Raw genomic sequence first — 26743 nt, forward strand, 5'->3', positions numbered from 1 at the left:
TGTGTGTAGATATCACAAGAGACCCCTTTTGCTCCCGTTAGCAGCACTATGAGGAGAGCCAGGATGCAGTGCATAATAGAAGAGATGAAGATTTCAAAGGATACTATCAAGGTTTCAATTTGGGTGGCTTTTTGGTAGGTTGGTCTTCTCCAGAAACACCAATATACTCAGTTGTCCAACACAGAGACAGAAGACTTGTTTTCAGTGCTGGTATCTCCCATTTCTATAGAATGGGAAATCTGAAGATCTGTATTCTACTTCCAACTAGACTAGTCCATGACCTACAATTCAAGGAACTGCAAACCTGGGAATCTGAACGTTTCCTGATTTGGTCACACAGAGCTCAACATCCCTTCCCACCCCAAAATAGCATACCACCACTCAAAAAAAATTGTCAGTAATTTTAGTGTTCTCTAATAAGTACATATTTAATGGTATAAGACTTTCAAAAACGTTATTCAAAGAGAGAATACAAAAGTGGTTTTAGCAGGATTTTGAGAACATTCACAAGCATACTATAAACTTGTAGATTTAAAAACCAAAGTTGAGAAGTGATGACAGCTCTCATATCACATGGCCTCATTTGAATTACACATAGTAAAGCAGGAGCGATACTGGGAGCCCCTGCATTGGGTCTGACTTCCAGGAGAAAGTAAGGACTAATATATTAAAAAAAAAAAAAAAAAAAGATAAATCTACAGCAGCCCAGAGAAGCTTAACTGCACAATGACTGAAACACACACTGGTTCACAATATTTATTACAATCTATTGCTTTGATAAACCTGCTGTATGGTTAGTAAACCCAAACCACATGGTAAGAACCAACAAAAAAAAAATTACAGCACAAACTACATCTCTGTAAAAGGTATGCAATGGAGGTGAACAGAGGCACAACCTTAACTGTGTAAGTAAAAGCACAATGAAGGTCCTCATATGTGAATACAGCTCTCCTGGTAGCAGATAATGAAGGTAAATAAAAATCAGACTAACATAAGATAGGTAAAAATCAGAGCAATATTGTTATATCTGTATACAAAGAATACAGGGCCTTTTTAAATACCCTTTTCATTCTTAATGACCTGTAAACACAACTCTCCCGAACCATCTTCCCTCTGTACCTGAACTAGTATATAAAGATCTATACAGAATGTGCAAATCCAATATAAGTATTTTTAGGCGCTCTTCTTCAAATAGAAGAAATACAAGATTAAAAACATTAACACCACAGATTCCCTCTACCCAGCCTCTGCAGAAAGACACCAGTAGCAATACTGCCCAAGACATCCAAGTACAGAAGTAGCAAAACACTGGACCAAGAAATCCGTAAGAATGCATGGCATAGGAACGATAAATACAAGCACATGTGGAAAGGGAAAAACCAAACAGTTATCAAGGAAACTATTAACACTGGCAAATGAAAGTGAATTAGGACTCTTGTCAGCCTACAGCAAATCTGTTCCTAAAAAACACTCACATAACAAGGGCTTCAGTAAACCTATAATGTTAACTGAGATCCAATTACACCTTAGGCAGACAGGCTTTACTCATCTAGTTTGTTAAGAGGTGATATCTAGTAGTTACATGCCACGCTCCATACTATTTAATAATTACGTATTTATAAGTGTTGCTAGACTAGGACATTGGGAGTCAAATAGTCACTCTATTGGGTTATTTGCTACTGCTGCCTTTTCATTACCACTGCACAGATTCTTTCTGCACCGATCAAACATTTTAATACCCTCATATCAATCTGCTATAGATTAAAGTTTGTGGAAAAATAAGTTAGACAAAAATATTACAGCCTACAAGGAGTATGGTACAATCTAGTTCTTGCAGTTAAGACTTCTGGACCAAGTGTAACTTCAGAACAGTACCAGCCTGAGCAGAACACAGTTCTAGAGCATTTAAAATAGAGAGATGTTGAAATAGTCTGGATTTTACTTCAATGCTGGAAAGTGAACCAGAGACCAAAGAACTTACATATACAAATCTCAAGTGTAGTCTAGAAGCTCAAGCAATAACTATAGTTCACTCCCTTCAGAAGTTGCTTTACAGGGTGTTCTTTGCTTTTTGGTATGAGTGCAGATGTGAACGTCTTAGAATAGTCTCTGAGCTTCCACTCATGCTAAGAGTGAACATATTCAGTGCAAACAACACACAAGTTAATTCAATTTACAGCTCTCAAACTAAAGTAAAAAAAAAAGCTTACTAGTGGTATCTACTGTTTGTCTGACTACCTCCTGTGGAACTGCTTCTTATCAGGTCAGGTGATAACACTGAATATCAATAAAAAGATTCCTCTGGCCAGCACTTAAACATTCCCATTACTGAGATGAAAAGAAATTGTATTTTCTAGGTCTAGAAATAGGCACAGAAGCATTCTCCATGCCAAACACCTGGTGATCTCCATGCAACACTGATACAGCTGCAGACTTTGAAGGTACTTTCTTTTTTTGAAGAATTATTTACATACAAGACCAAATCACAACATTGTCACCCTAAGCAGGTAAGTTTTAGAGTAAAACTTCACTTGTGGTGAAGGCCCAGCAGTTGTCTAACAACTCATTCGCAAGTTTGGAGTGCAATACAAAACTCACTACAAAAATCTGTTTCTATTCTTCATCTGAGTACTGAGAGGTTCAGCGTAGTTGCCAGCACTATAATAACATCATTAAAGTCATTTTCTAGTAAATCGATATTGCCATAGGTACAGTCAGTCCACAAATACAAATGACTTCTACCCAGTGTAAGAGAACCTAGCAACAAGCCTCAAAAATCTCAGAGGCATCAACTTCTTACGTCATCAGTTCTGAATTTCATACAAATGTTGGGATTATTGACCATGACAACGTCAGGTGTCCAATGTGTTGACTTCTTTGGAGCAGAAATAATGCACAACTATTGCATTAGGGTATCGAGCAAATGCACTGTAAAGAGACAGAACACAAAAATCAACTGTCAATACAGACAAACAGTTTTCCCTATTCAAACAAGAACATCCAAGCTGTGCAGAATCAGAAAAAGATGCTTACTTAAAAGCAACACTTTTCTTGTTTAAATTATAGCCTGAATATATTCTTGAGAAAACCAGACAAAAGAACTCTATGGATTTTGTTAGAGTTTCTTTCTTAAAAAAACAGTATCTATTTTCATTTCTGTAGGCACAAGTTACTTGGAAGTCACTGGTAACAAGTTAAAGACTGGGTGACATGCTTGACCTTCAAAACCTTGTTGAACTTAACAGCATTAGAAAAATCCTAGACAACCAAAACAATACTGCATATGCAAATATAAATTCTGATGCTACATACCAACAGCAAAAAATTGAATATGCACAGCAATAAGTATATTTAGACATACGTGTTCATTAAAATGTTTTGGAAGAAGAACCTTTCCCTGTCATTGTGAATGCTACTGATATTTCAGAAGGGTTCACATCAACAAGAGAAACAATGAATAAGCTAGTCATGTGGCATTTCACTGGAGTTCAAAGAGAAAATCAAAAAAATGCAAATAAAATTTGCATTCTATCCTAACTCATAATTACCTGTTAGGAATGATAGAAGTTACTGGCATCTGGGTATCAAGTGAATTATTTCTACTTTTAGATGTTGTAAGACAATCAGGCCACAAAATGTTACTCAGACAGGGAATCACAAAGCCAGATATAGAAAACTGTAACACATGTATCTTAGTTTGAGATTCTTTATATTATCCTTCTTAATTCTAGTTAAGAAGTGGGTAGCAGGCAGTGTCTTAGAAAATTTACCAAATTCCATATGAGAAGCAATTTTCTGCCTTCTAGAGTTGTGAAGAAGTCTTACGAGGTTCTGAAAGGATTTTATTTTCCTTTGTTGAAAGCAGGATTAAAACTCTTGTAGGAAACTTCACTGACTAAATCTTCGATGTTTTCCCAGTTGAGTGATGTAATTTGTAACTCAAACACTCTTCAAATGTCTCCCTTATACTGCTGTTCTCTCTGTGTATATACACATTCCAGGTTTTGCAGCGTTCTTAGTTTAAGTGTACCAGATTCATATTTGATTCAGTTTCCCAAGCTTTAAGATACATGCTCTCTCACCTGTTACCTATCTTCTTTTTACATACAGTGCACACCTTCTCCTCTGTAATAATGCACTTCACTTGCTGATGCAAGATCCGCTCCTCCTGGACCTAAAGAAGAATAAAAAAAAACAAAAACAAAAACAAAACACCATCTTGCTCAAAAAGCAATGCCATACCACAGGTCCCTTCTAGTCTGGTGAAGCTGAAAACTGTCACATTTAATTTTCAGGGGCTGCATCTACATTAGCAAGTTGTACAGTACAAAAGAAGCAGGTCTGTAGAGCAGAGCAGGTGGTACTGAACACCCAACACCCACACTATATGAATTGCAGGATTTTACTTTCAACTAGACAGATCCACAGACTAAAGCATTCTAATCACTAAGGAATGTTCAAGTGAACTACTGAACTGCATCATCTGGTTTAGTTTATTTGAAAGAAATCCAATCCATGCTATCCGAGATCATCCTGTAATGCACACCAGAGCACAGTGAGTCCAGAGACTCACAGCAAAAACACACACCTCATCCAAACTAAAAATGAACGTACTCACCATCTCCTGAAAAAAGGACATTCAACCTACTTAATGCACACCTACTAATTTCAAGTGCACTACAGCACCATCTAGAGGACACTCATTCCATAAGGAACAGTTAATTTAAATATTGAACATCTGTTTTAAAACACCATTACAATAAATGACAGGTGGTGAGTACTTACCCTCAGAAACTCTGCGTGGAGAAGATTCTTGAGTACTTGGTTAAATCTTTTCTTCTGAGCATTTTCTTCAAGAACTTTCTCTAAGAAGATTCGAATCTCACTAATCTGTGTGTTTGCTGGGAGTAGGTTTATCGCCTGGAGCAAAATATACTTACTTAGGAAAAATTAAAATGGAATAGAGAACAAAATAGAATAGAAATTGACACATTTAGCTTGACACTCTTACCATCTGTTCTCTTGCCTACTCCAGTACCCTCTGTCACCTTCTGCCAACAGTACACACTGAGTACGTACAAGTCTTCCTTACCTTGGTGGTATCCAGTTTGCTGTGATGTAGTTCCAAAACCTGCAGAGCAGCCTGCAGATTGGCTTGAGGCTCCAGCACTTCCATCTTGATTGGTCCCAGGCAATGAACACTAGGTGGGGAGAGATACATCCGGAGCAGTGACAGATAGACCTGGGGCACACAAAAGTAAAGTTCTGAAACGACTACACACATCCACAATTGACAGCGTTGGTAGAACCCAGACGTGGTACTAGTAAGTCATACCCATGTCATGCAAAATTCTGAAGTGCTCATTTAAACAGCTCTTATCTTAAAACAACAGAAACAAAAAGTACCAATGATGTTCAAGGCCTTCTAAGACTTGCATTCTAAAGTTTTTATAGAAAAGTAGTTTTAAACACGCCTCCCTCATTTATCTTACAGAACTCATCCGTAACCTTTAGAAACCAACACTTCATTGCTTTTTACCATTGACTTTTCTGTGGATCTATGCAGAATAAGCACAGAGTATTTTGTCTTCTGAATTCTGTCAGAAGTTTAGTTACAGAATATATGCTCAACTCCAGTGATTCAGAAACATTCTCAACAAAAAAAAAATTTTAAAAATAGAAATAAAAAACCCTCAATCATCTAGTAATCCCTAAATTCCAAGAGCTCACACATAGATTCCTGTTCACCTACACAAACCCTGAAAAAGTCTATACAGAGCAAAAACGTTAAAGTCCATAACATGGTATGAATAGTCTTAATACATTCTCACTAAAAAGGAAGACTGCGAAGATGAAGCTACTTACATCTTTGTTGCCATCTTTGTTTCTGTCATAATGTTTATGGCAGTAGCTAGAACAGAGAAGAATCAAGTGAAATGCAGGGAGTTTTGGAGCCCAGAGAATCAATCCACACATTAATATTTAAATGCTTTGATTACTGAAGCCATCCAAGTTTGGTGACCATGCATTCAGTTCTGATTAATTAATCAAGTTGCACAACAAAATTACACTATTTACTCTGTATTATAATGCTGAGAAAAGGGAAGGTTTGTGCAAGTCTCCCACTTCTGATCAACTTAAAAAGCTTTAATGCAGAAACTAAATTTAATTTAGCTGTGTAAAAAAGGGGAAGAAGATGTCTCCAGTCAACACATCATAGCATAAAAATGTATGTGTAGATATATCTAATTACTCTATCTGAATCACAAAGAGAAGGTGTTCAAGTAGTGTACACTGCATACTGGGGTTGAACATCCTCTAACAGGTATTTGCTGAAACCAGCTTTAACAGATATTATGTTGAACAGGCCCCAATGTTCAGATATACCTGACCATATCAGATAATTCTATTTTCAGCTAAGTACTTTGGATTCACTCAGGTGGTTCCCTGACACACTACATCTAGCAAAATGCTTTATCTTTACTACAGAGGATTCTGCTAACTGAAGGAGCTTCACTTTGCAGTTGGGCAAGTGAATGTCTCTCCAAAGAGAAAGAAAATAGAACAAGATACAGAAGTTCACAAGCTCCTTAGGTGGAAAAAAAGAACTCATCGATGACAGTCATATTGCTCTAAAGTGCAATGACAGAAGAGCATGAAAAGGTAAACCTCAAGGGGACGGCAGCATCATCTGTAGTGAAGAGATACCTGGAAGAGCCTAAAAGTCAAGAAAACATGGAAACCCAGAAGATCCTGAAGGCTTACAGCGTTCATGCTCCACATACAGCAACATTTTACTACACATTCGATCCCTAGGACAGCAAGCAAGCAAAGTCTTGAAGAAAAAGAAAAAAAAAGAAAAACCTTACTTTTCAGCCATGTTGGTGTCCTTCAAAATATGAACATAAATAAACAGAGCTTGCTCATGCTTCCCCATACGACCCAACAGCAGAGCACGCTCTTCTAGGAGACCTAGTGGCAGGATGAAGGATTAGTCAATAGCTACACAGAGAAATGACAACATAAGCTCCATCAGTGACCAAACTAACAGAAGGAACTATAAACTGCAGTCTGAGCTCAGGTTAAAGTTACACTGAGACTGTAAGTCTACTTCACTAGTCTCAGTAACATTTTATGAATTCTTAAGTAACCTTAAAAACCAAGAAACTTCAGATCTGTTGAGCAATTCAGGCTCATCAAAAAGTTAGGCTAACTAAGAGATGGGAGACACCACAAGGTCTTGGGCCAACAGTTACAGGAATCCTGCAGAGACTGGTAAACCCAACTATGCAAGCAAAACCAGAGCATACACTATACACACCAGGGGCCTACAGTTACAGATACAGCCGCCTTCTCTGTTTCTAGTTACCATGATTCTACAGTAAATGAGGAGGTTTTGCTGTACAAGGTAATAAGCTAAGGTTTAATTAACCTATGGAAACTGAACTCACCATCAAAGGGGAAGTCACTAATTAGTCGACTAGGTTCATACCAGCTAGACTTCTCCAGAAAAAGTAGAAGCTTTTTCCGGTAATCCCCCAAGTCTCCTCCTTCCTCCCCAGCAGGCACTGGAGTTTTATCTATGCGGAAGAAAATCAACACAAGTTATGGTATTACAACTATTTCAATACTCAGAAGAAGATAAACAAATCATTATGAGGAGAAACCAAATGCTGATGAAACTGTTACATGGGCTGGGATTCTGGTGCACCTGCCAAATTACCTCAGCTCCTTAAAACACACTAAGCGACGGGTTAAACAATAGACTCAGTTATTCAAGACCCTTCCCTACCCTTATCATGCAGAATTCAGGGAGCAGTAGCTGCCATTCCAATTAATCATGAACAAAGTGTCACTTGGTCCCCTAATATCTCTAGGGAGGCAATAAAATAGACTTCCCTACAAACCCACAACTTTTGTTGTTCCAGTTCATTCATCACTTGGGATATCTTCTTCTGGATGTGAACAGGGAAGGGTTATAGCAATACACTGTGAAGGCTCCCCTGTGCTGTCCCATGCCCCTGGGTCTTGCCACCAGAAAAGGCTAAACATACCTGCAGGGAAAGAACTGAGATATTCTTTCATTAAGCCCTGCACTTTCTCGCAGTACAGCTGGATCAGACAGTTGTGAAAGTCTGCACCGGTTTCTTCCCAGACATGAATTATGTGTTCCTGTAAGTACATGTTCAGGTTCAGTTACAGACACTTCCACTGGGAAGTCATTTGTTATAAGAATGCAACAGTTCCATGTCTGCCTTTACCAATCTTGACTTTAGGATTTCATATATTTTAATTATTTTTTCTTTGCACAACTTACAGCAAAGCTAATATTCTTTGAGACAGCATCAGGCTCCAATGCCTGGAGAACTGAAGCCTTATATGTAACATGTTGTACCGAATGTAATGCACTACTAGACTGAGTTCTTACCAGATAAGGAATAGTCAAGCTTTTAAAATTTTCTATCAAGAAACTGAGCACTTTGTCTCGTGGCAAAGCTTCCACTTCAGGGAGGTCTTCTGTAAATATCTGTTAAACAAAATTTTATTCACACAACGATGATTTTTTTTTTTTAAGTGCCATGGTGTATTTTCTCTGAGGCACTAAAGCCCAGCATAACATCACATATGTCTAAAGAGTAAGCACAAGAAGTATAAAAAAAAAAAATCTGAGCAGCTTATTCAGGCATTCAGAAGCTCTCTCGCATCTGAATTAACAACCCCACTTCTGCCCTGGTTAACATTCTTCTTTTACAGTGCCCAACACCTCCCAAATACAAGAAGTCAATTCTATATCAAAAAGGAGAGAGAAAATACAAAAGGCAAATTGACATTTGCCATTTAAATACTCAGTCAGGCTCTTGTGCAAAAAGTGTGACATCAACAACATTAACTGTTGTGTCAAAGGTGCGTAGCTTATTACAAGATAAGATATTCCAACAACGGAAAAGCCTAAGAAAAACCGAAAGGCTGCTCTGCTCTAGCTACTGCTAATCTTACCACAGTACTGAACATAGAAAATAGATCTGATTAAATTTATCATTTATAACATTAATACATGGCTTCTTACATTGAGTTCTCCTAACTCCATACACTGCACTAAGAATCTCAACTGCAAGGTGCCTGTTTCAACCACACTTACCTTCAGTCCATCTTCAGGAAAATCTCTCAGCACCCAGACAGAGTAGGAAAATACTAAGTGCAAGTTCTCTGTGCCTGGAATACAAAAAGCAGCAGTGCTCAATGAAAAAATTCTAAATATCTATCTACTCACAATACAGCAGATTCTTTCAGAGACAGCAAAGCTTAATCTACAGGAAGAATCCAGTTTGGTTTTTTTCCCCCCACTCAAGTCAAGCAAATCACACATTCCAGGCTAAAACCACAATTTCATTACTTTTCAAACATGATTTCAAACAGAAACAAGAATTAACTCAAATACTAAGTGCCACCAAATGTCAATTCAGACCAAAACCAAGCTCAGTTGTCTTAATCACATTCCAAAAGCCTTCCCTTACAATTAGAAAAAGCACTGTACTTTTCACTTGTTTAACTTCCTTCAGTCCATTTCCAGCCTGCCAGACTAATAATGACTTCTATAGCAAATGGTCAAATACTTCATAACAAGTAATAAAACATTACAGTACTGAACTAACTGGCATAGAAACTACATGACAGATAAACTACATGACAGATAATAACTTTTCCACGTTTAAGAAAATTTAGGACATGCCTCTTAAAAAGAATACTTTCATTTGGACAATTTGGTTCACAAAGTTTATAAAACATGTTAGGAAAACATGACTTTCCCCTCACCCTCCTGATCAGAGCCACGAAGGCATTCACTGCCCCAACAATGCAACAACACAACTACACAAGAAACAGAAACCTACACCTACAGGTCATGGGAGTAAGTTCTCATGCAGAACAAGAGACAGAGAAGTCTAACTCCTTATAAACAAGTGTGAGATTAATTAGAATAGCTCCTTTCTAAAGCACTGACCACGTTGCTTTTACTGAAATCATGACCAAATCGAACATGAAGTTACAACCTACTCAGAACACTCAAGATGGCAGAAGTTGAGGAAGGGCTCATCAAGCAACTACCAAAGCTTACAGATCAGAGAACTAAAAGGCCAACATTGCATCACACCACAAAACAAAACAACAGGCTCCCTCAGCACAGAACCTTCAGCTGCACAGGGATTTACACTGAAGGTCACAAGCAAGGATGTTGTGTGCTGCTAGAATTAAAGCAGACACTGAATTTCTAAACTTTCTCAGCAACAAATCCCTAATTTAGATACAAGCTATAATAGGAAGAAATTCTGCACAACACTATTTTAACAGATAAAGAATGGTGTACTACACTATCTCCTAAATACTTATCTACCACTCAAATACATAGTTCTCCTGTGCCTACCTCTGCACAGATAAAGTATATCTTTGATGGACATGGACAATCACAGAATTAAGAATTAATATTTGCTTTGATGCAATAAACAGTAAGTGCTTACCCTGTTGACAAACAGCAAGTATCAAATCCAAACCAGTGATACATACTTGCTGACTTGAAAAGACCACAGCTACAAGCCTGGAGGGAATTTTCTCTACTTACCTGAGAACTATTTAAGAACATTTCATTAAATGCCCCAAAACCTACAGACAAGAAATGACTAAAGAAGGGTTTCTACTTCACTCAGAATGTAAGTGAAAGCAACTAAAAATACATCCCACACAAAATATTTTAAAGATCAATTTTTACTTAGATTAGAAGCTCATAACTACAGAAGCCTCACCAAAGGGGCGAGCAGAGGGAAAAATCTGTAGAAACCCCACACTCTGAAATGCTTTTATCATCTTATTTAAGGGACTCCCAGAAGTGACACTTACCAATTAACCAAGGCAGAATGAGCAGTGCAGTTAAAAACACCCCCCCCACACACACAGTGTTACACTGCTGCTATTTACTTGGGGGGAAAAAAAAATCTGCAAGTGACATTAGTGTAAAACATTCCATTTATTAGCAGTAGTTAACCTTCCAGGTTGTTTCCTGTATTTCATTACTCTGAAGTGAACAGACCCAAATATCCTCCATCAGTTTTAAAGAGCTGAGCAAGAAGCATACATGAAAACTGATTTTCAGGGGGTCCTGAAACAGAGAAGCTACGGAAGTCTAAAAGAAATTTAGCAAGCTGCCAGGATTTTTAGAAAATATTCCAGACAACTTGGATAATTATAGGTCTTAAACATCATCAATCTCAGGTAAAACAAACAAATAGCTGACATAGGTCAATCGAGATGAATTTATTTAAAAAACTATTCTGTCCTTTTCATAAGATGAGAAGTTTGTTTTGTAAAGCTGTATGCTGAATATAACATACCTACACTTCTCTTAAGGTGACTGACATTACCAAATGACACCAGTGAATAAGTGTAAGAGGCACACATGGCACAAACCAGAAAGCTCTTAATGTCATTGTAAGTAATGTATTATCACTAAACAAACATGTTGCCAACAGAAGCCAGCAGTTCTTGAAAACAGTAATTACAGAAAAAAATATCACTTTGCCAACAGTATAAGACCAAAGGTATTTCCCCTCACAAACTGCTCACTCCCAAACTAGTACTTTTAGTAGTAGACATTTTTAAAGTGTTGTGCATTTAGAAATAACTAGTATTATTGGATGGGAGGGGACTACTCTCAAAAGTAGCAAAACCAAAAAAGGACTTGGGAGTTCACAATGAGTAGTCAACCAAGCAAGTTCCTACCATGACGCTGTGACCAGCAGCTGTCAGGTAATTATCTAGATCTACCTAAACACAGAAAACAAAAACTTCATATAGGATTCTTCATCTCAGAAAAGATACTACAAGCCCCACCATCTGAAAGTCAGACTTTCAGCTGGAAAACCTAACCCAGAAGTTAGACTTGCCTTTTGTCAGCAATGGTATATCATCACTGGAAGAAAATTTAAAATACTACGGCATGTTTTCTACCAATGGAAATTTTTATCAGAAATAAGGTATGTTTTCCAATAAGACACTCAAGTTACAACAATACACTCGTGAACTAATCCTCGAAGTTTGCGTTATGCAAGAAACCAGACAAGATGACAAGGATATCCTTTAGCTGGATAACCTCTAGAAAGTTGCTGAACAGTAGAATAATCACTAAGCCCAAAAAGAGTAACACCTTCACAGAAACAGCCCTCTCCTTCACACTCACCCAAATGCTGCAGATATTGCACTGTCCTCTCATGACCCTTCAAAGGCGAGTTGGCTTTCTTTGACTGATCCACCAGTACCTGTAATGCTTTCAGAACAACAAAAAGGTTCATTCCTTTGTAGCCACAAGTATCATCCCAACTTGAACCACAAAAAAAGTTTTCCTGTTCTGCTACCAGAGACAAAAAGTTTTGTTTTAAACACACAGACCAAATGGGTAACAGGAACAAAGACCAATTTAATCACAAGACAGACCCAGAAACAGTCTCTTCAGAATATTGCCTACTTATTGAAGACAGTTTAAAACTCAACACTAGGAACACCTGCTCCTAGCCCTTCTCCTCTCCCCACCCCAACCTCATACCTACCTTTCTCATGCAGACCTTTTTTCTCATACAGTATTATCAGCTCACTATATTTGTGTGCCTTCTTTAGTACATGCTCACTCTCCTCAATATGGCAGTGATTGTTCTCCAGACGTAGCAATGGTGCCACCAGTGCTACATTTGTCTGCAAGCAAAAAGGCACCACTTAAACATATTTCTAATGTGCACCTCCTAAGATAAGAAATGACAGTTTAACATCTTAGAGCAAGGCCCATCTTCATTTCCATAATTTGTTGGGACAGAAAGAAAACAATATCTCAGAGATATTCCCCTTCAAGGATGAAGGTCAGCTCTGAAAAGTTGTTGATAGCAAAGATCATACTCTCCTGCAGAAGCATTCATTAGAACTTCAAAATACACAGGCGTGGCCACATTCTATTGACAGAGGCAGAGACCAGAAACAGACACATCTGCTTTATTCCAAGAAACTACTTCCTGATCCACAAGCACACTAGCTAGCACCAAAGTTTCACAGATCATTTTTAGACCAAAGACAGACGGTTGTTTGAGAATTTCTGAAGTAGCTCCTTATGCTCCTTCTTAAACGTTTCAGCCTGAAATTCCAACAGAGCTTGCACAGTAAAGGAAAAGCCTCTAGGTCAGGCAGAAACTCACATGGAGGTAACACTTTAACAGGGTGGTATCAATGATTTGTAGCAGCTTCTTTTTGGATTTGATCGTGGGTGTTCCTTCCATGAGGGGTGAGGTACTGGACTGATGGTCAGAATCGTTTAGCTTCTTCACCAGCTGACTTCTTTTCTGCAGGACATCAAAGGAAATTTTAACAGGAAAAGGCCATGAATTTCTCCATCCCACCTCATCAAATATAACCCACCAAGTAAAAAGACTAAATTAAAGCAATTTAATAACTTGTTTTAATCGTTTCCTAAAGAATTTCTATTAACTATTTAACTATTCACCACATCATCTTTCCAACCACATTCAGGTGTATAGATTTGTTTTGCAAATTTATAGTTCTGCAAAATGTCCAGAGTCTTGAGAAAATAGTCAGGTCAATAACCTGAACAGAGACATTTTAGAGAAGTCAGGAGACATTTAAAACATCCGGAAAACAATTTAGGTTTTAAACTACTAGGCACAAAAACTATCCTCCTTCAGACACAAGCTTCCTTTTACTCTAGCAAGAATGGCAACGGAATAATTCAGATTCCAGTTACAACAAAATAAAGAGGATGGGAAACTACAGTACCCACTACCTCCCACTACACCTTTTAATGCATGTTTTTGACCTCTCTCCTGGATAGAGTGCCCACCATGATAGCCACCAAACAAGAACAAAAGATCAAGAACTCAAGTCCTCTTCAGAAGTCTTCTAGAAATGAAATACTGGACTCATTTAGATCTGGTCCATAAGTAAATTTTATCCAGTTCTCACAGAAGTCACATGTGATGTGTCCCACTTACCTGTGGGCAACCTTGTGCCTCCCAGTTCCCCTGCTTTCTCAGGATCTGCTGCCACAGTTCACAACCATGAAGACAAACCATTAAGGCTAGCATGACAGAGCTGGAGCAGGTGTACTGCTTCCTGCACATCAAAGTTTACCAACAAAGTATGCTAAAACTGAATAACCCTGCTCTGAAAACAGATATAGGAGCACTCACTTGAGTTAGGTAGTCTATCAGAGCTAAATGTGCCTTCTCCAGCTCTGCCCCAGAGAGCCCAGGCAGTGGGTTGGGATACTGTAGCTGTTTCCTGTAATCTGTGGGCAGGAGGTCAGGATACAGACCCATCACATGAGTGGGATCTAAGCAAAAAATAACTAGGATTAGTGACCATTCGGAACATCATTTTTGCAATGCACGTAACCTTCGAGCAAGCTTAGTTTTTCAACAGAGCTGTCTGTAGTCAGCTTGTATGTCCACAAGGTTCCAGATAACAAAATTTGCTCATTACAGAAAAAAAGCTAAAACAAGGCAAAAGCAGCAAGAGAAAGAATGTTTCAAAGTCCAAGCACAACAAGTTCCAACCTGTGCGCTTGGCACACCTGGAGGACAAGCCATTATTATAATCCTCTTATTGCTCTTCTTGGAGAATCCCAAAAATCAAGAACTCTGACAGTAGGACAGGATTTCTAGGAACAGGCAATGTTTTAAGAGACTATTTGCTGTCCTGAAACACGAACTGAATAGCACCATGTGTAACTAATGAGCAACCATTTTCATGGAGTTTAAGCAAATTCAAAATTACTGCCCTCTAATTTAAGTTCCAAGTATTTTGAGATCTCAGTCCTTTTCTTTCACTGTAGTTTTCCAAAGTAAATATGATGTTATGATGTTAAGTGTCATCAAAACAAGTAAAAGTTCTAGCTTTAAATGCACAAGGAATGTGCTGTCACCAATAAAAGAATCTGTCTTAAGCACTATTCTATGGTACAGTCCAGTCTTTAGGTCCATAGTACGAACCAGAGAAATAGCATGAGAAACTACTTTGACTTCCAAAACCACAGAGAAGTCTCTGGCTTCAGCAGCTTGGTCCATTAAACAGGAAACAGGGTTAAGGGTCCTCAGTTTAGTCCGAGTCCAAGGGTTTATTTAGCAAATCTGCAGAGGCTCCTTATTTTTCATTCCAAGCTACAAGCAGGCTTTTGGTAGCTACTGAAACCCTCAACTTCAAGGGTCTATGTACATGCTATGCACACTGTAAAATAGCCTACAATACAAATATATTTTGCACAAAGGGCAAATTCATGATTTAACTCACTGACTGAAGTTAATTAAGTACTATAACCAGTTTCACAGAAAAAAGCTAAATAGCTGCCTAGGCTATTTGCCATTCACGGGGGAGGTCTGCACAAGACACCACTGTTTTAAAACAAAAGAAAAACAGAAAACAAAGAGAAAACTTCACACAACAGTCTGCGAGCTTCACTTCATTCCTCCTAACCTAGGTATCTCAATGTCAACCCAAGCATTTACCTGTACCAAGCTTGGCAAAAACCTGCATGGATTCATCAAAGCGCTTCTGGCAGAAGAGGTTGAAGGCAAAGAGGTTCTTTATGTGGTGAATTTGTTGTCGCTTCTCACTATCTGAATCATCTTTCATTTCCTATATACACACAAATTAACAAACATTAAAAACTCTTCAGCCTTGTAAATGAGAAGGAAAGACTCTATAGAAATAACAGGAGTATTATCCTTTGGAGAGAGTAAGAAGAAATAAGATCACCTTCCAAAGTGAACACACCTGATGGTGATTCTCAGATGCTACGCTTATTATGTCACTGAAATAACGTGGAAGATTTGAGAGCTACCTCTGCTTATCTATATGCTTGTTCTATCAGAGCAACTATCTCTTCACTCATTTGCCTTTTCAAAATTTTTTTTCAAGTTAGCAATATAAAATGCAATTAACTCATTTTAATGTAGTTCCAGGGAAGTTTCTGGAAACCAGAAAAACCTCAAACAGTAAGAGCAATACAATTAAATGTACTGCTTCAGCTTCTCTGAGAAATTATTATGTTAATAATAATATGCAGGGCCATTACAAAAAAAATGGTCATTTGACAAAACAACATACACAACTCCAAGCAAAACTGTTTACAAGCAGTCTGAAGATTAAACAGCTAAGAGATAACCTTTCACATACAAGATGATATCTCAAAATCTAAACCACAACAGGTCAATATGGAGAAATGGAAGCACAAAACTAAAACTTAAGTCAAAAAAGGTCAGAGTTTACCAGTTTGTGCAAAGTGGACAGCAAGGAGGTTAAACTCTCCAGGCTAGCTACAGTCAAGCAGAAGGCAAACATCCTTTCGTGTACTTTTGCACAAGTGCATCTGTTGCAAACCCAGAGGTTTTTGAGTACTTACTGCCAACTGCAAAGCCAACTCAAACTGCTTGTCCTGCAGAAGCTGCTGGATCTGTGTGGCTATGGACACCGGAATGAGCCGCCAAACAAAGTGATTACTCGCCACATATATAATATTTGTGCTGTAAACAAAACAAAAAGATCACTTACTAAGTTCCAGCACTGAGAAAGAATACCCTATCCGAAAAAAACAATCCTGGTTAATACATACATGGATCAGATACAAGGGCAACTTGAGCAATATTGAAAGCAGAAAGGAGGAGAATCTATCTCCCATGATCAGAAATTCCCGAAGACACTCAACTATTATTTAATCAAGGTATGGCCTCCATTAATCTGTTCATAAAAACCAGACTGCTTCAATGCTATTCCTTAAGCCAAGGGAGTTAGAAAACCTCTTCCTCTCCCAGTTCCTCAGAGTGCTATCATACACCCACACAGCCTGAAAAAATTAATGATCAGTTATACTCAATACCCTCCAGAGGTGATGAAGCGTGGTCTCTGCAGCTCGATACTCTGTACCAGCAAACGAGGTTCAAAAGTGCGGATCTCCACATACCTTGGCAGAACAGCAATGATGTAGGGAGGCTGGTGTTCTGTTAGTGAAACAAGTGAAAAATATAAGTTGATTGTTCTCCAGTATTCCTTGAAACAAGCCGTGACTTAAAGTAAGACTTCTCTTCAATTTATTTTTCCCCTTGAAATGTGTCCCTTTTTTTGCTTATTAAAAACAAAACTCAATGCCCAACACTGACAGCGTTTTGCTAACAGCCTACTACCAGGCTTTTTGTTCATCTTTCAACATAAGGAATTTCTGTGGCACTCAGGTACCCAGAAGAACTACAGTGCTTTAACACACTAACTTTCATTTCAAATCATGTCCCTTTATTAAAGACATGCAATATGCCCATCTCCTGAGGAGGAGAGAGGCATACAGACCACAAGCAAAGATGGGGAAGAAACAAAAATAAATACATGAAACCTTCCACATAGTACAACTTGAAATACTTTAGAAACTGTCACACTCCAAATCCAGCTAGTTTCTAAATACCAGGAACATAACAAATTTGTCATATACAATGGAATAAAGCAGCAAATTTTTAAAAAATTACTGCCAATTCTCACCCATGGCTATAGGAATATCTGTCCAATTCAAGGCACATTTCTGAGTACAGACCCCTTCTTCATTGAGCACAACTGTTAGATCATCTTGGCCAACTGCAACTTTTCCATCTGCTACAGGAGCAACTAATGGTTCCAGCTGCTTCCCTGTGGGAAACAGTTCTTTGATGGATCCCTTTCCATCCACCTAGAATAACAAAGAAAAAAAAAACAACTGTTTTTGAAAATAACTTATTTCAAAGCTGCAGAAGACCAAAGTCAAAAACCTCCCAGAGGGATTTACAACTCAGACTACTCACTAACAGGACGAGTGCAATTTTAAAGAGTAGCAGTAAGATTTTCTGCGTATCATCATTTATCTTGCTTATACATCATTTGGAAATAAAGAATTAATACTTTTGTGTCTGAGATGATGTATTCCTGTTACTGTAACAGTATCTAAACACATAGTACATACAGGTTTATAAAATGCACAGCACAGTAGCAACATCAGTTAAAGCGTCCAAACACTTCTTAGTGTAACCAGAGAATTTCATTTAGGCCAAAACTTTAACATAGTTCTATTCTGGCATGAGTGAATGTTGCCACATAAATAACAAACTAAAAGCCTAGCAACCTGCCGAGCCTTTTTCCCCTGCCCTAGCCACTCGTTCTCATGCTGTCCAGGGAACTGAACCCACCCAAAAAAAACAATTTAAAAAAAAATCCAAAGAGCTGTTTCATGAGCTAATCTAACAAGTCACTGACACCAAAACAGAGAATCCTGCTCCTTCAACTCCAGCTGCATGTTCCTGCTGCTTCCCTTGCAGTACAGCTCAAGCATTCTTACAAATCAACAGCTAGCCAGCAGAAAACAATACCATAAAGACACGCATACTTTTTTTGCCTATTTAAATGAAGCCACTCAAGGATGAGTCACTCAAGCACCAGAACCAACCCAAGTAGACACTTGGACAGCAAGTCTCCATTCTGGTTGCTTGAGCAGCTGCACAACTACCCACATCACTGGACTGGCAGGAATCAACATCTAGGAGAGGCCTGCAGAACAGCATCCCTTGTGAGCAGTGTTGGTTAGAAGTGCCTGTAAAAATTACTGTGCTGTTTTCCTGTCGACTACAGAGCAGTGTTGCCACTCATGTTCATACACGTACATATGTGTGGTGCACCTCATCTTCATCTCATTTTCCTGTAATATCAGCAGAAGCCAATTGTAAAGGCAGAAAAGAGAATCAAATATAGCTGTCAAATGAAGCCTAAGTGGAAACTGTAATACTAAATTACCAACACTAAGTTTAGAGACTTTCAAATTGAAATGACTACAGTTCAGCAAAAGAATCAAAAAAAGAAAAAATGGTTAAGCTTCTTATCTGGCACACACTGGAGATATTCTTGGGGTTTTTTTTCCCTTTTAGAGCTACCTCCTTTCTTAATACATGAAATAAAATGCAAACTGAGCTTACGCAGACCATTGCCAAACAAAAAAATCTTTTCCAATGCCTTTTTTCTGCAAGAGCTTCAAACGCTGATTTCAACAGCAATAAACAGAAGATCACTTCCTGACAAAACATCAGTTTGAAAGGACAGACTTAGGCTGACCTTTCCAAAACCACATATAGCAAGAGTACCAGATGCTGTTTTTCATAAATGTTTGTTAGCTAAATCCCTGAACACAGGAGCAGCCTCCATAGTGTCTATTGTTATCCAAATCTTCCTAAACACTGCCTTCTGAACTCCAGTCTTACCCGTATCAGGTAATAGTCCCTCTTGAATCCTACACAGATGGAGTTTTCACACCAGGCCATAGACTTGGGTACATCAGGTACACTGAAGTCCCCCTGAGGAAACCAGGGAAAACAAGTTAAAATGGCTGTTACAAGAGAAGAGCAAAAGTCAAATCTGGCAACACAGAGCGTAACATACAGCACTGGTGTTGACACCGTATTCCCCACCACACGTGCCTGACTTCTGCTGGTCAAGGAAGGGCAGCATGCAACTAAAAAGGTGAGATTCGTGCACAGTAAAGGGGTGTGCTCTGAGTTAGCTGTTAACTTCCTAGAAGAGAAGCATAGTTGAAAAATTCTCTACCCATTTCCATTGGTTATTTTTATCCTTCCGGTATTCACAAGTGCAGCTCTCTATGCTTCTTGTCAGTAACTACCTTCTGACTTAACAACAGACCTGGAAAACTTTGAGTAGAAGTGGACCCACTTCCACAGCGTTGTTGCTAGGTATACATTTATAGAGGCTGCACGCTAATACGTTTCACTGACTTACAAGTGTACCACAACCAGAATGTCAAAATATGGAACAGCCTTTGATTTAATTTATGACACTGTATTAATGCCACTAATTGTGATTTCAACCATGTATTTTCATTTTATTTGCTGCTTCATTGTTAAATCACTGCAGAACCAACAATGCTCTGAAAGTCAGCAGTACCTCTGAGTAATAGGGACTGCACAGCAAGCAGTAAAGAGTAACTACACTCCCTGTTGAGGCATGCTGGACTACAGAAACACAACTCACCTGTAGCTCATGGAACTCTCTGTCCTTCCAAAAGTAAAGCTGTAGCTTCTTCCGCACTGCCACGCACATTCTCAGCACCTCTTCCCCTGTATCTGACTGCTGTGAAAATAGACAGACATAACTCACAGGCACTCAAACTAAGAGGCAAATAAGATAATACAAGGCCAAAAGAATCCTCAGCCTGAAGCAAAGCTGCCAGCTGAAGAGCAGCTTTGTTCATCCATGCCAGAAGGGCATTCCCTAAACAAGGAAGCACAGAGAGAGGGGGAGCGACATACTTAAAAATGAACTTTGGCAGGGATTGTGACACCAAGGAAATACCAAAAGAAAAAAAAAAAGAAAGAGCAAAGACACACACACACACAGATCAGTAGAGAGCTATCAGCCCAGCCCTGAAGACTAGGATAAAAAGCTTGAACTCTACATAGTATAGGATAGGGGAGGAAATGGAACAACACAAAGAATATGTTATATTGACAGATAAAAACATTAACAGGTGTTTAATATTCTAGCCTATTAAAAGTTTTCTGACAAGAAATACTAGAAAAGCTAAGTGCCTGCACTCACAAACAACAAGGCACTTCAGAATGACCAGATTTAAAGTTGTTTGGAAAGACATCACTAGTTCTAACACCTAGAAAACCCTAAGTACTTATTAGAAAATATTTAACACTAAGCTCCCATGGGACAAAGAGATAAAAAGAAGGGATGAAGAGCACTAAGCCATCTCTTCTGGTTATGAATAAGGTTTCTGAACAACATGGGTAGGCTGAGAAACTCACTTGGATAGAAATGAGTCACTTAATAAACCACAGCATATGAACAGAGAATTGCTATACCTTATGAAACCATTTTATGGGCTGAATCTACCACGACTGCCCTGGGACTCCCTGGGCCAATACACTTTAACAGAAACAAAACATAACAAAAACTGTGATAGAGATGCTTGGCGAAGGTAACCACTATGAGCTTGTACACTGACAATTTAAGGGAAGGGAATGGCTTCTATATTGCAGAGGATCTTTCAAAAAGACAGTCAAAGTTACTACAGGATAAAAATGCCTTAAAGTTCTGTATCAGGAGATTAAAGGCTACAACTACAACAGGCACAAGAAGATATCTTATGAAGCACAAGAAGAAAATTAAGGTGACGTTAAAAACAGTTGCCCTAAGCAAAGCTTTAACATCCAGTAGGTACTAATTTTAAAAAGCACTAGTACCCAAGCAACTTGCATGTAACACAAAACTAACAAACCTAATTATACAGCAATTAAAAAAAGTTATCTTTATTACAAACAGTAAGGACATCTGTGCCGTTGTGTTCCTCCTCTTACCTGAAGATCACAAGTGAAAAGTGATGCACCTTTTGCCTTGGAAACTGTGGTGATTTGTTGAAAAGTCAACAGGTCATGGACATAAATGTTATTTTCTGTTTTAAAAAAAATTCAATTATTATTCAATATTTAACATATGTAAAGCTCATTGCCAATTCAAATAAGTTATCACATTTTATGTTTACAGAAAAAGAAGAACTTGTGAAACTAAGAACTGCAAGAAAGGAAAAGGAACGTTTTCCCAAAAGCCGAAAAGGAAGTGCTAAGGCACATACAAGACAATAAATGCAGAAAAGACAACTAACACCAGCGTTGGTAAAATTACATGAAGGAACTGAGAACAGGCGCTAACCAAGCAGAGGAAGTGGCAGTGGAAGGGACAGCAAGCAGGCCAGAGCAGAGCAAGTCCATCATGGAAGACTGTATGAGCAAAGACCATTTTGAACTGGCTCCTGAAATTAGTGGAAAGTGAGCAGTTGCAAATGGAGGGTACTGTGGTCAAGTTTTTGTACGCACGAGGACGCAGGCAGCAGAAATCTACACATGCTGGAGTCGGAAGAGCCGGGACTTAGAGATCATAAAGAAGGGAGTAGTGACATAAGCAAAAAAAGACATAGGAAGATTGTAAGATTAAATAAATATAGCCAGAGACAAGCAAACTTAGATCTTCCTCAAGATGGTAAAGATCGCCATCTGCATATAAACTGAATTTGGTGTAACACATCAACAGTAAGTTTCATACATCAGGTAAGTTTGGACAGAACTTTTAGCCCCTATCGTAGGGTGCACACACACGCATGCATGTATGTATATATGTGTATATACACATGCCAATACAGACAAACTATATACATACACACACACTTTAGTGCACGTATGTATTTTTAATCACAAAACTTAGCATTAATACTTTGTTCTCCAAGCTGGCTTACGACAAGCAAAGCTGCTTCTCAATCTATACCGCATAATGCTTCCTCTGCAAAGTGAAAAAGCCTAAACTCTACAAAATGATCTTTCAACAACTAAACAGCTATGCATAGGGTGTGTGGAAAGAGTGCCACATTCAGCCAAGTAACTGCATCGAGAAGAGCTTGTTAAATATTAGAACATTTTCTTCACTTACCTAATAGACTGACCAGAATTTTAAACTGAGAAACAACATGAATCTGAAAGAAAGAATTCTATTAGTGACTCCATTCATAAACTAAACCTCTGACCAAAGCTTGATTATAGATAGTGTAAAAAAAACAAAAATGCATCTTAGATACTCTCAAAATAATGAAAATAGCAAGGCAGTTATCTATGCAGAACCTTCCTTCAGCTATTGCAACGCCTTTCACTTACACTCAGTTTTTACAAGCTAACACATAGAGCTTGCAACCTAGGCTGGTAAAAAATGCTATAATAAGTGGTATGTTACTAGTACAGAAATATTTCTAAAGGATATGCAAAGTGTTGCTGAAAGAGGCTGCATAATCTTTGAGGCAAGTGCTTTCCTGAGTATCAATATAATCAATGAGCAAAAGTTCTCCAAAAAAAATGAAACGGTAGTAAGACTGGCAGTACTTTAGTTCTAAATTCCAAGTAAGAGGAACTGCATTCACATTCCTATAGCACTTTATTCAAGAGTCAACTTCTATATTACAGTCTGTTGGTGTATTACCATCATTTTCATAAATACTCTCAGTCAGAGCAGCTGAAGATTTACTGCAAACAACAGCACTTCCATAAAAGCTGAAAATAAACCTCTAAGTTCCAATTCCTTGCTTTCTGCTTCAGCAACTAAACGAAGCTTACTCCTGTTATGGGAAAAATGGGCAAAAACACCAGGCTGTGCCACCTCTAGAAGAATCTATAGTTTGGGGGTAATTTTTTGTTAAGCTTAGCAGATATTCCAGAAGTACATTTGATATTTCATTTCTTAGCTGAAAACACTGGAAAATTGTCCCCACATCAAGAAGATGGTATTTCCTACCTGCTGGATCTTTTTTGAGAAGTTCTTGTTGGATTTCTCTAGTGTCACTTCAAACCTATTGCAACCTACCAGAAAGATTTGAGAGAGTATGTAAACTGAAGTTGTCCTTAAATTTATGTCTGAATATATCTTACATTAAATAGATTACAAAGAATTACGAAAGCAAACTTGGCCACTTAACACTAGAAGAATGACTCTTATAACATATCTGTGCTATCTTAATTGCTAAATGCATCAGAAGGTCTTCTACATAGTCAGGTGAAAAGATAAAATTACACTTCCTGTACTCATCTGAGAGCCTCATCAATAGATTTTTGCCTTGCTAGAATTTTAGATTACAAGAATTACATTTTGAAACCCAGAGACACAAAGATACCCATAAAGACTTTATCCACACCAATCAAGTATCAGCAATTTAAATTGCTAGGGAGCACATCACTGCAAAGTAGACAAGGAATAAACACTACACCACAATGGTTTAAAAGGAGTTTTATGGATAAAGACTTACAGACACTTTCTGATGACATAACCTCTCCTGGCATTGATGCAAAAAAGGGGGAGAAATTTACCATGTGAGATAAGACACTAGCAACTCAAGACTAGCATGTTCTGACTGGAATAGACAGCCTATAAGTTTCAGAAAAAGCAAGCTGAATTCAGTCTCTAGAATCCAAATAGCTACAAATGAATGTCTTTCCAAGAGCTCATGGACTTGGAAACAAATGTTTGTTTTTTTCTTTCCTGTCCCGGACTACATGGCATTACTGTGTTCAATAACATCAGTTTCTACATAATAGCAGATAATGTGAAAAACAAATCTGTTTAGTGAAAATCCATTTTAACTAAACTGAAAATAGAACAGTTCTATTTGTGGCATCTCTAGAATAGACTATGAACACTTATGACTGTCAAAGAGGCAGGGAGAAGAATAAATACATGACAACTAGTTAGGAGGGATCCCTCTTCCCCATCCCTTTGATGCTCATGGACCCACTGAATAAAGCTGCTCTTTCACTAATCCACTCCTTCATTAACAGAAGACATATATCAAATCTCTGGCAACTAGTGCCCCCCCCCGCTGCAGGCACCGAAGCCAACACAACGAGCTGAAAACACGGGGAAACTCTCCCGCGCCGCCCGCACTACACTGCTTTTGCACATGTTTGTGCGCTGTATTCACAAAAATTACACTAACTTACTATACATTCAAACCTGAGAGACCTGATATAAAACATACTTTAGGACAAATAAAAGGCTTATACTACTTGCTATCTTTCTTGCACATCTGATAAATGTTATGTACACTTTCACCAGATCCCACACAAATGTTAATTAAACTCTATGTAGGAAAAGAACAGTAACTAAATAGACTCGTGTTAACATCACTACAACCTCTTAAAGTGCAGGAAATAAAAATAACCTAATCAACTTTTTGTGCCATTCTTAAAATGAACTTACCTATGTCTTTCTTGATCCTGTAAAGCAGAAGATGCCCTTGTTTGGTACCAACAAGGAGCCATTCCTCTACAAAGACGGGGAGAAAAAGAGTCTAATTAGTTTCAACAAAGACTGACCTTCCCAGCCAAGTTACATTTATCAGCACACTTGGAAACTTCTTTCAAATGCCAAAGAGGACTTTCTATGGCAGCCACATGCATGTCTCCTACCATCTCTCTGGTGGAAGTGTTGGGAAGTAGCTTTCATTCTCAGGAGAGGATGGCCAAAGAGCAAGCAGTAAAACAGAGTACAGCCTAGACATCATCCCACTTGTTTATACAAAGGCAAAGCAGCAAACCATTGCATCTTTTCTGCAATCAAAAGAGGCAGTAAACTATTCTTCAGACATTACTATCTCCCAGAGAGTAACAGTGCTACATAATGGGAAGAACAAGAAGTTCTATGTAGGTTTATTTGGGTTTTAAACTAGTCAAGTTTTTATAAGAACTCTCTGAAATAATCAGATATGCCTGGAAGGATAGCAGCAGCCTTGCTTAAGTGGCATAAGAATTGCTTCGATGACCAACAGTAATTCAAGATTTAGAAAAGAGAACCTTTTTGTGTATACACTCTGTGGCAGTTTCAGACTCTTCCTTTTTACAGCATACAAAAGGCACAGAGTCTTTAATGGGTGATGAAATATGACTGAAATTCTTCCTCCTTGCTGAAAATCATATAGGAAAGAAGCATACACAAATACTTCTTTCTACATCTAGTACTCACACATTATAACAGATACTTGTATTTTAATAAAATCTTGCTTCCTGCAAGACCTTTCTTCCATTATTTGGTAGAAAAGTTGTAGAGACAGAATTGCACCTTTTATACAACCATACTGTCACATGCCTGTGGGTTTAGGCTTTTTTCTACTTCAGCAAAATAAATGCTTTCAAAGAGATAAAAGATAAAAGCCTCAATGCAGGAATAAACTATCTTCACGTCTTCTCTACTACATAACTCTAGCATAAATAAGTTACAATTAAACGTGGCACTACTATTCAGGCTATAATTTTGTTCTTGACAGATTAAAGGGGTCACAATTGCACAGTGTCTGGGTTTTTTTTAATTACTAATTTTGTGCTATGGTAGTACATATGATGGAACTGCTCAAGCAGTTTGAAAAGCCTTATCAAACCTTATCATTAAGGGAGCTGGTACAGTCACCTGACCACAATCTCGAATGTCAACTATGCCCAAAAATATAACCTATGCTTATATACCACTAACACATGCAGAGTCTCAACCTAAGACTTGAACATACCACTGGAGTTCCGAGATAAACTTTAGTCATAACAGAGAGTAGGCTTTTTAGCGAGAAACTAGCCGACCCAGGGTTACAGCACTGGAAATCATGGCAGCCCCGTCCTCAGCTGCCCCCCCGCTGCAGGCACCGAAGCCAACGCAACGAGCCGAAAACACGGGGAAACCCTCCCGCGCCGCCCGCACGCCCAGGCCCGCGAGACGGCAGGGCCACCGGCCGCCCCGCAGCCGCCCCGGGGTACAGCCGGCCGGGGTCCGAGCGACACCACCACCCCCGGGGCCGCCAGAGGCCCCAAGAATGGCTGAGGGGGCGTCCCGACCGCCCGGGACGGGAGAGAGGAGCGGCTCGGGCTGCGGCAGCGCCGCGGCCCCCCCGGCTCACCCCAGGCCGCCAGGCAGTCAATCTGCAGCGGCAGCTTCTCCAGGATCGGCACATGCTCGAAGGCGTCATGCATGGCGGCGGCTCCTCCGGGGCCGGCTGCCGCAGCGCCCGCCGACCGGGGAGAGGCAGGCGGCGGCGGGTGGGGGGGCGCGGGGTGAACGGCCCCGACAGCGACAGCAGCAGCGCCGCCGCCGCCGGCCCACA

General features: G+C 39.0%; 1 protein-coding gene across 4 annotated transcripts; it reads right to left on the reverse strand.

The window, feature by feature from the left end:
• Nucleotides 1-401: 401 nt before the first annotated feature.
• VPS39 (VPS39 subunit of HOPS complex) lies at nucleotides 402-26743 on the reverse strand. Of its 4 annotated transcripts, none has more exons than XM_074867863.1 (26): nucleotides 26540-26743; nucleotides 24859-24924; nucleotides 23909-23935; nucleotides 23401-23465; nucleotides 22549-22591; nucleotides 21426-21520; nucleotides 20092-20187; nucleotides 19308-19400; nucleotides 17569-17752; nucleotides 16919-17039; nucleotides 16445-16565; nucleotides 15549-15678; nucleotides 14235-14377; nucleotides 13227-13370; nucleotides 12594-12735; nucleotides 12227-12313; nucleotides 9140-9213; nucleotides 8429-8527; nucleotides 8055-8172; nucleotides 7452-7580; nucleotides 6870-6972; nucleotides 5866-5911; nucleotides 5093-5242; nucleotides 4786-4920; nucleotides 4083-4174; nucleotides 402-2928 (listed from the first exon to the last, which is right to left on the reverse strand). In XM_074867863.1, exons 1-26 carry the CDS (start codon nucleotides 26610-26612, stop codon nucleotides 2853-2855), a joined length of 2652 nt encoding a protein of 883 aa, XP_074723964.1. In that variant the 5' UTR covers nucleotides 26613-26743; the 3' UTR covers nucleotides 402-2852. The 4 variants fall into 4 exon arrangements, with proteins under 4 accessions (XP_074723964.1, XP_074723963.1, XP_074723967.1 ...); XM_074867862.1 differs by having other exon boundaries at nucleotides 20092-20190; XM_074867866.1 differs by lacking the exon at nucleotides 26540-26743 and adding an exon at nucleotides 26159-26342 and having other exon boundaries at nucleotides 20092-20190.

The sequence above is a fragment of the Strix uralensis genome, chromosome 4 (genome assembly GCF_047716275.1).
Source record: "Strix uralensis isolate ZFMK-TIS-50842 chromosome 4, bStrUra1, whole genome shotgun sequence".
Lineage (NCBI taxonomy): Eukaryota > Metazoa > Chordata > Aves > Strigiformes > Strigidae > Strix > Strix uralensis.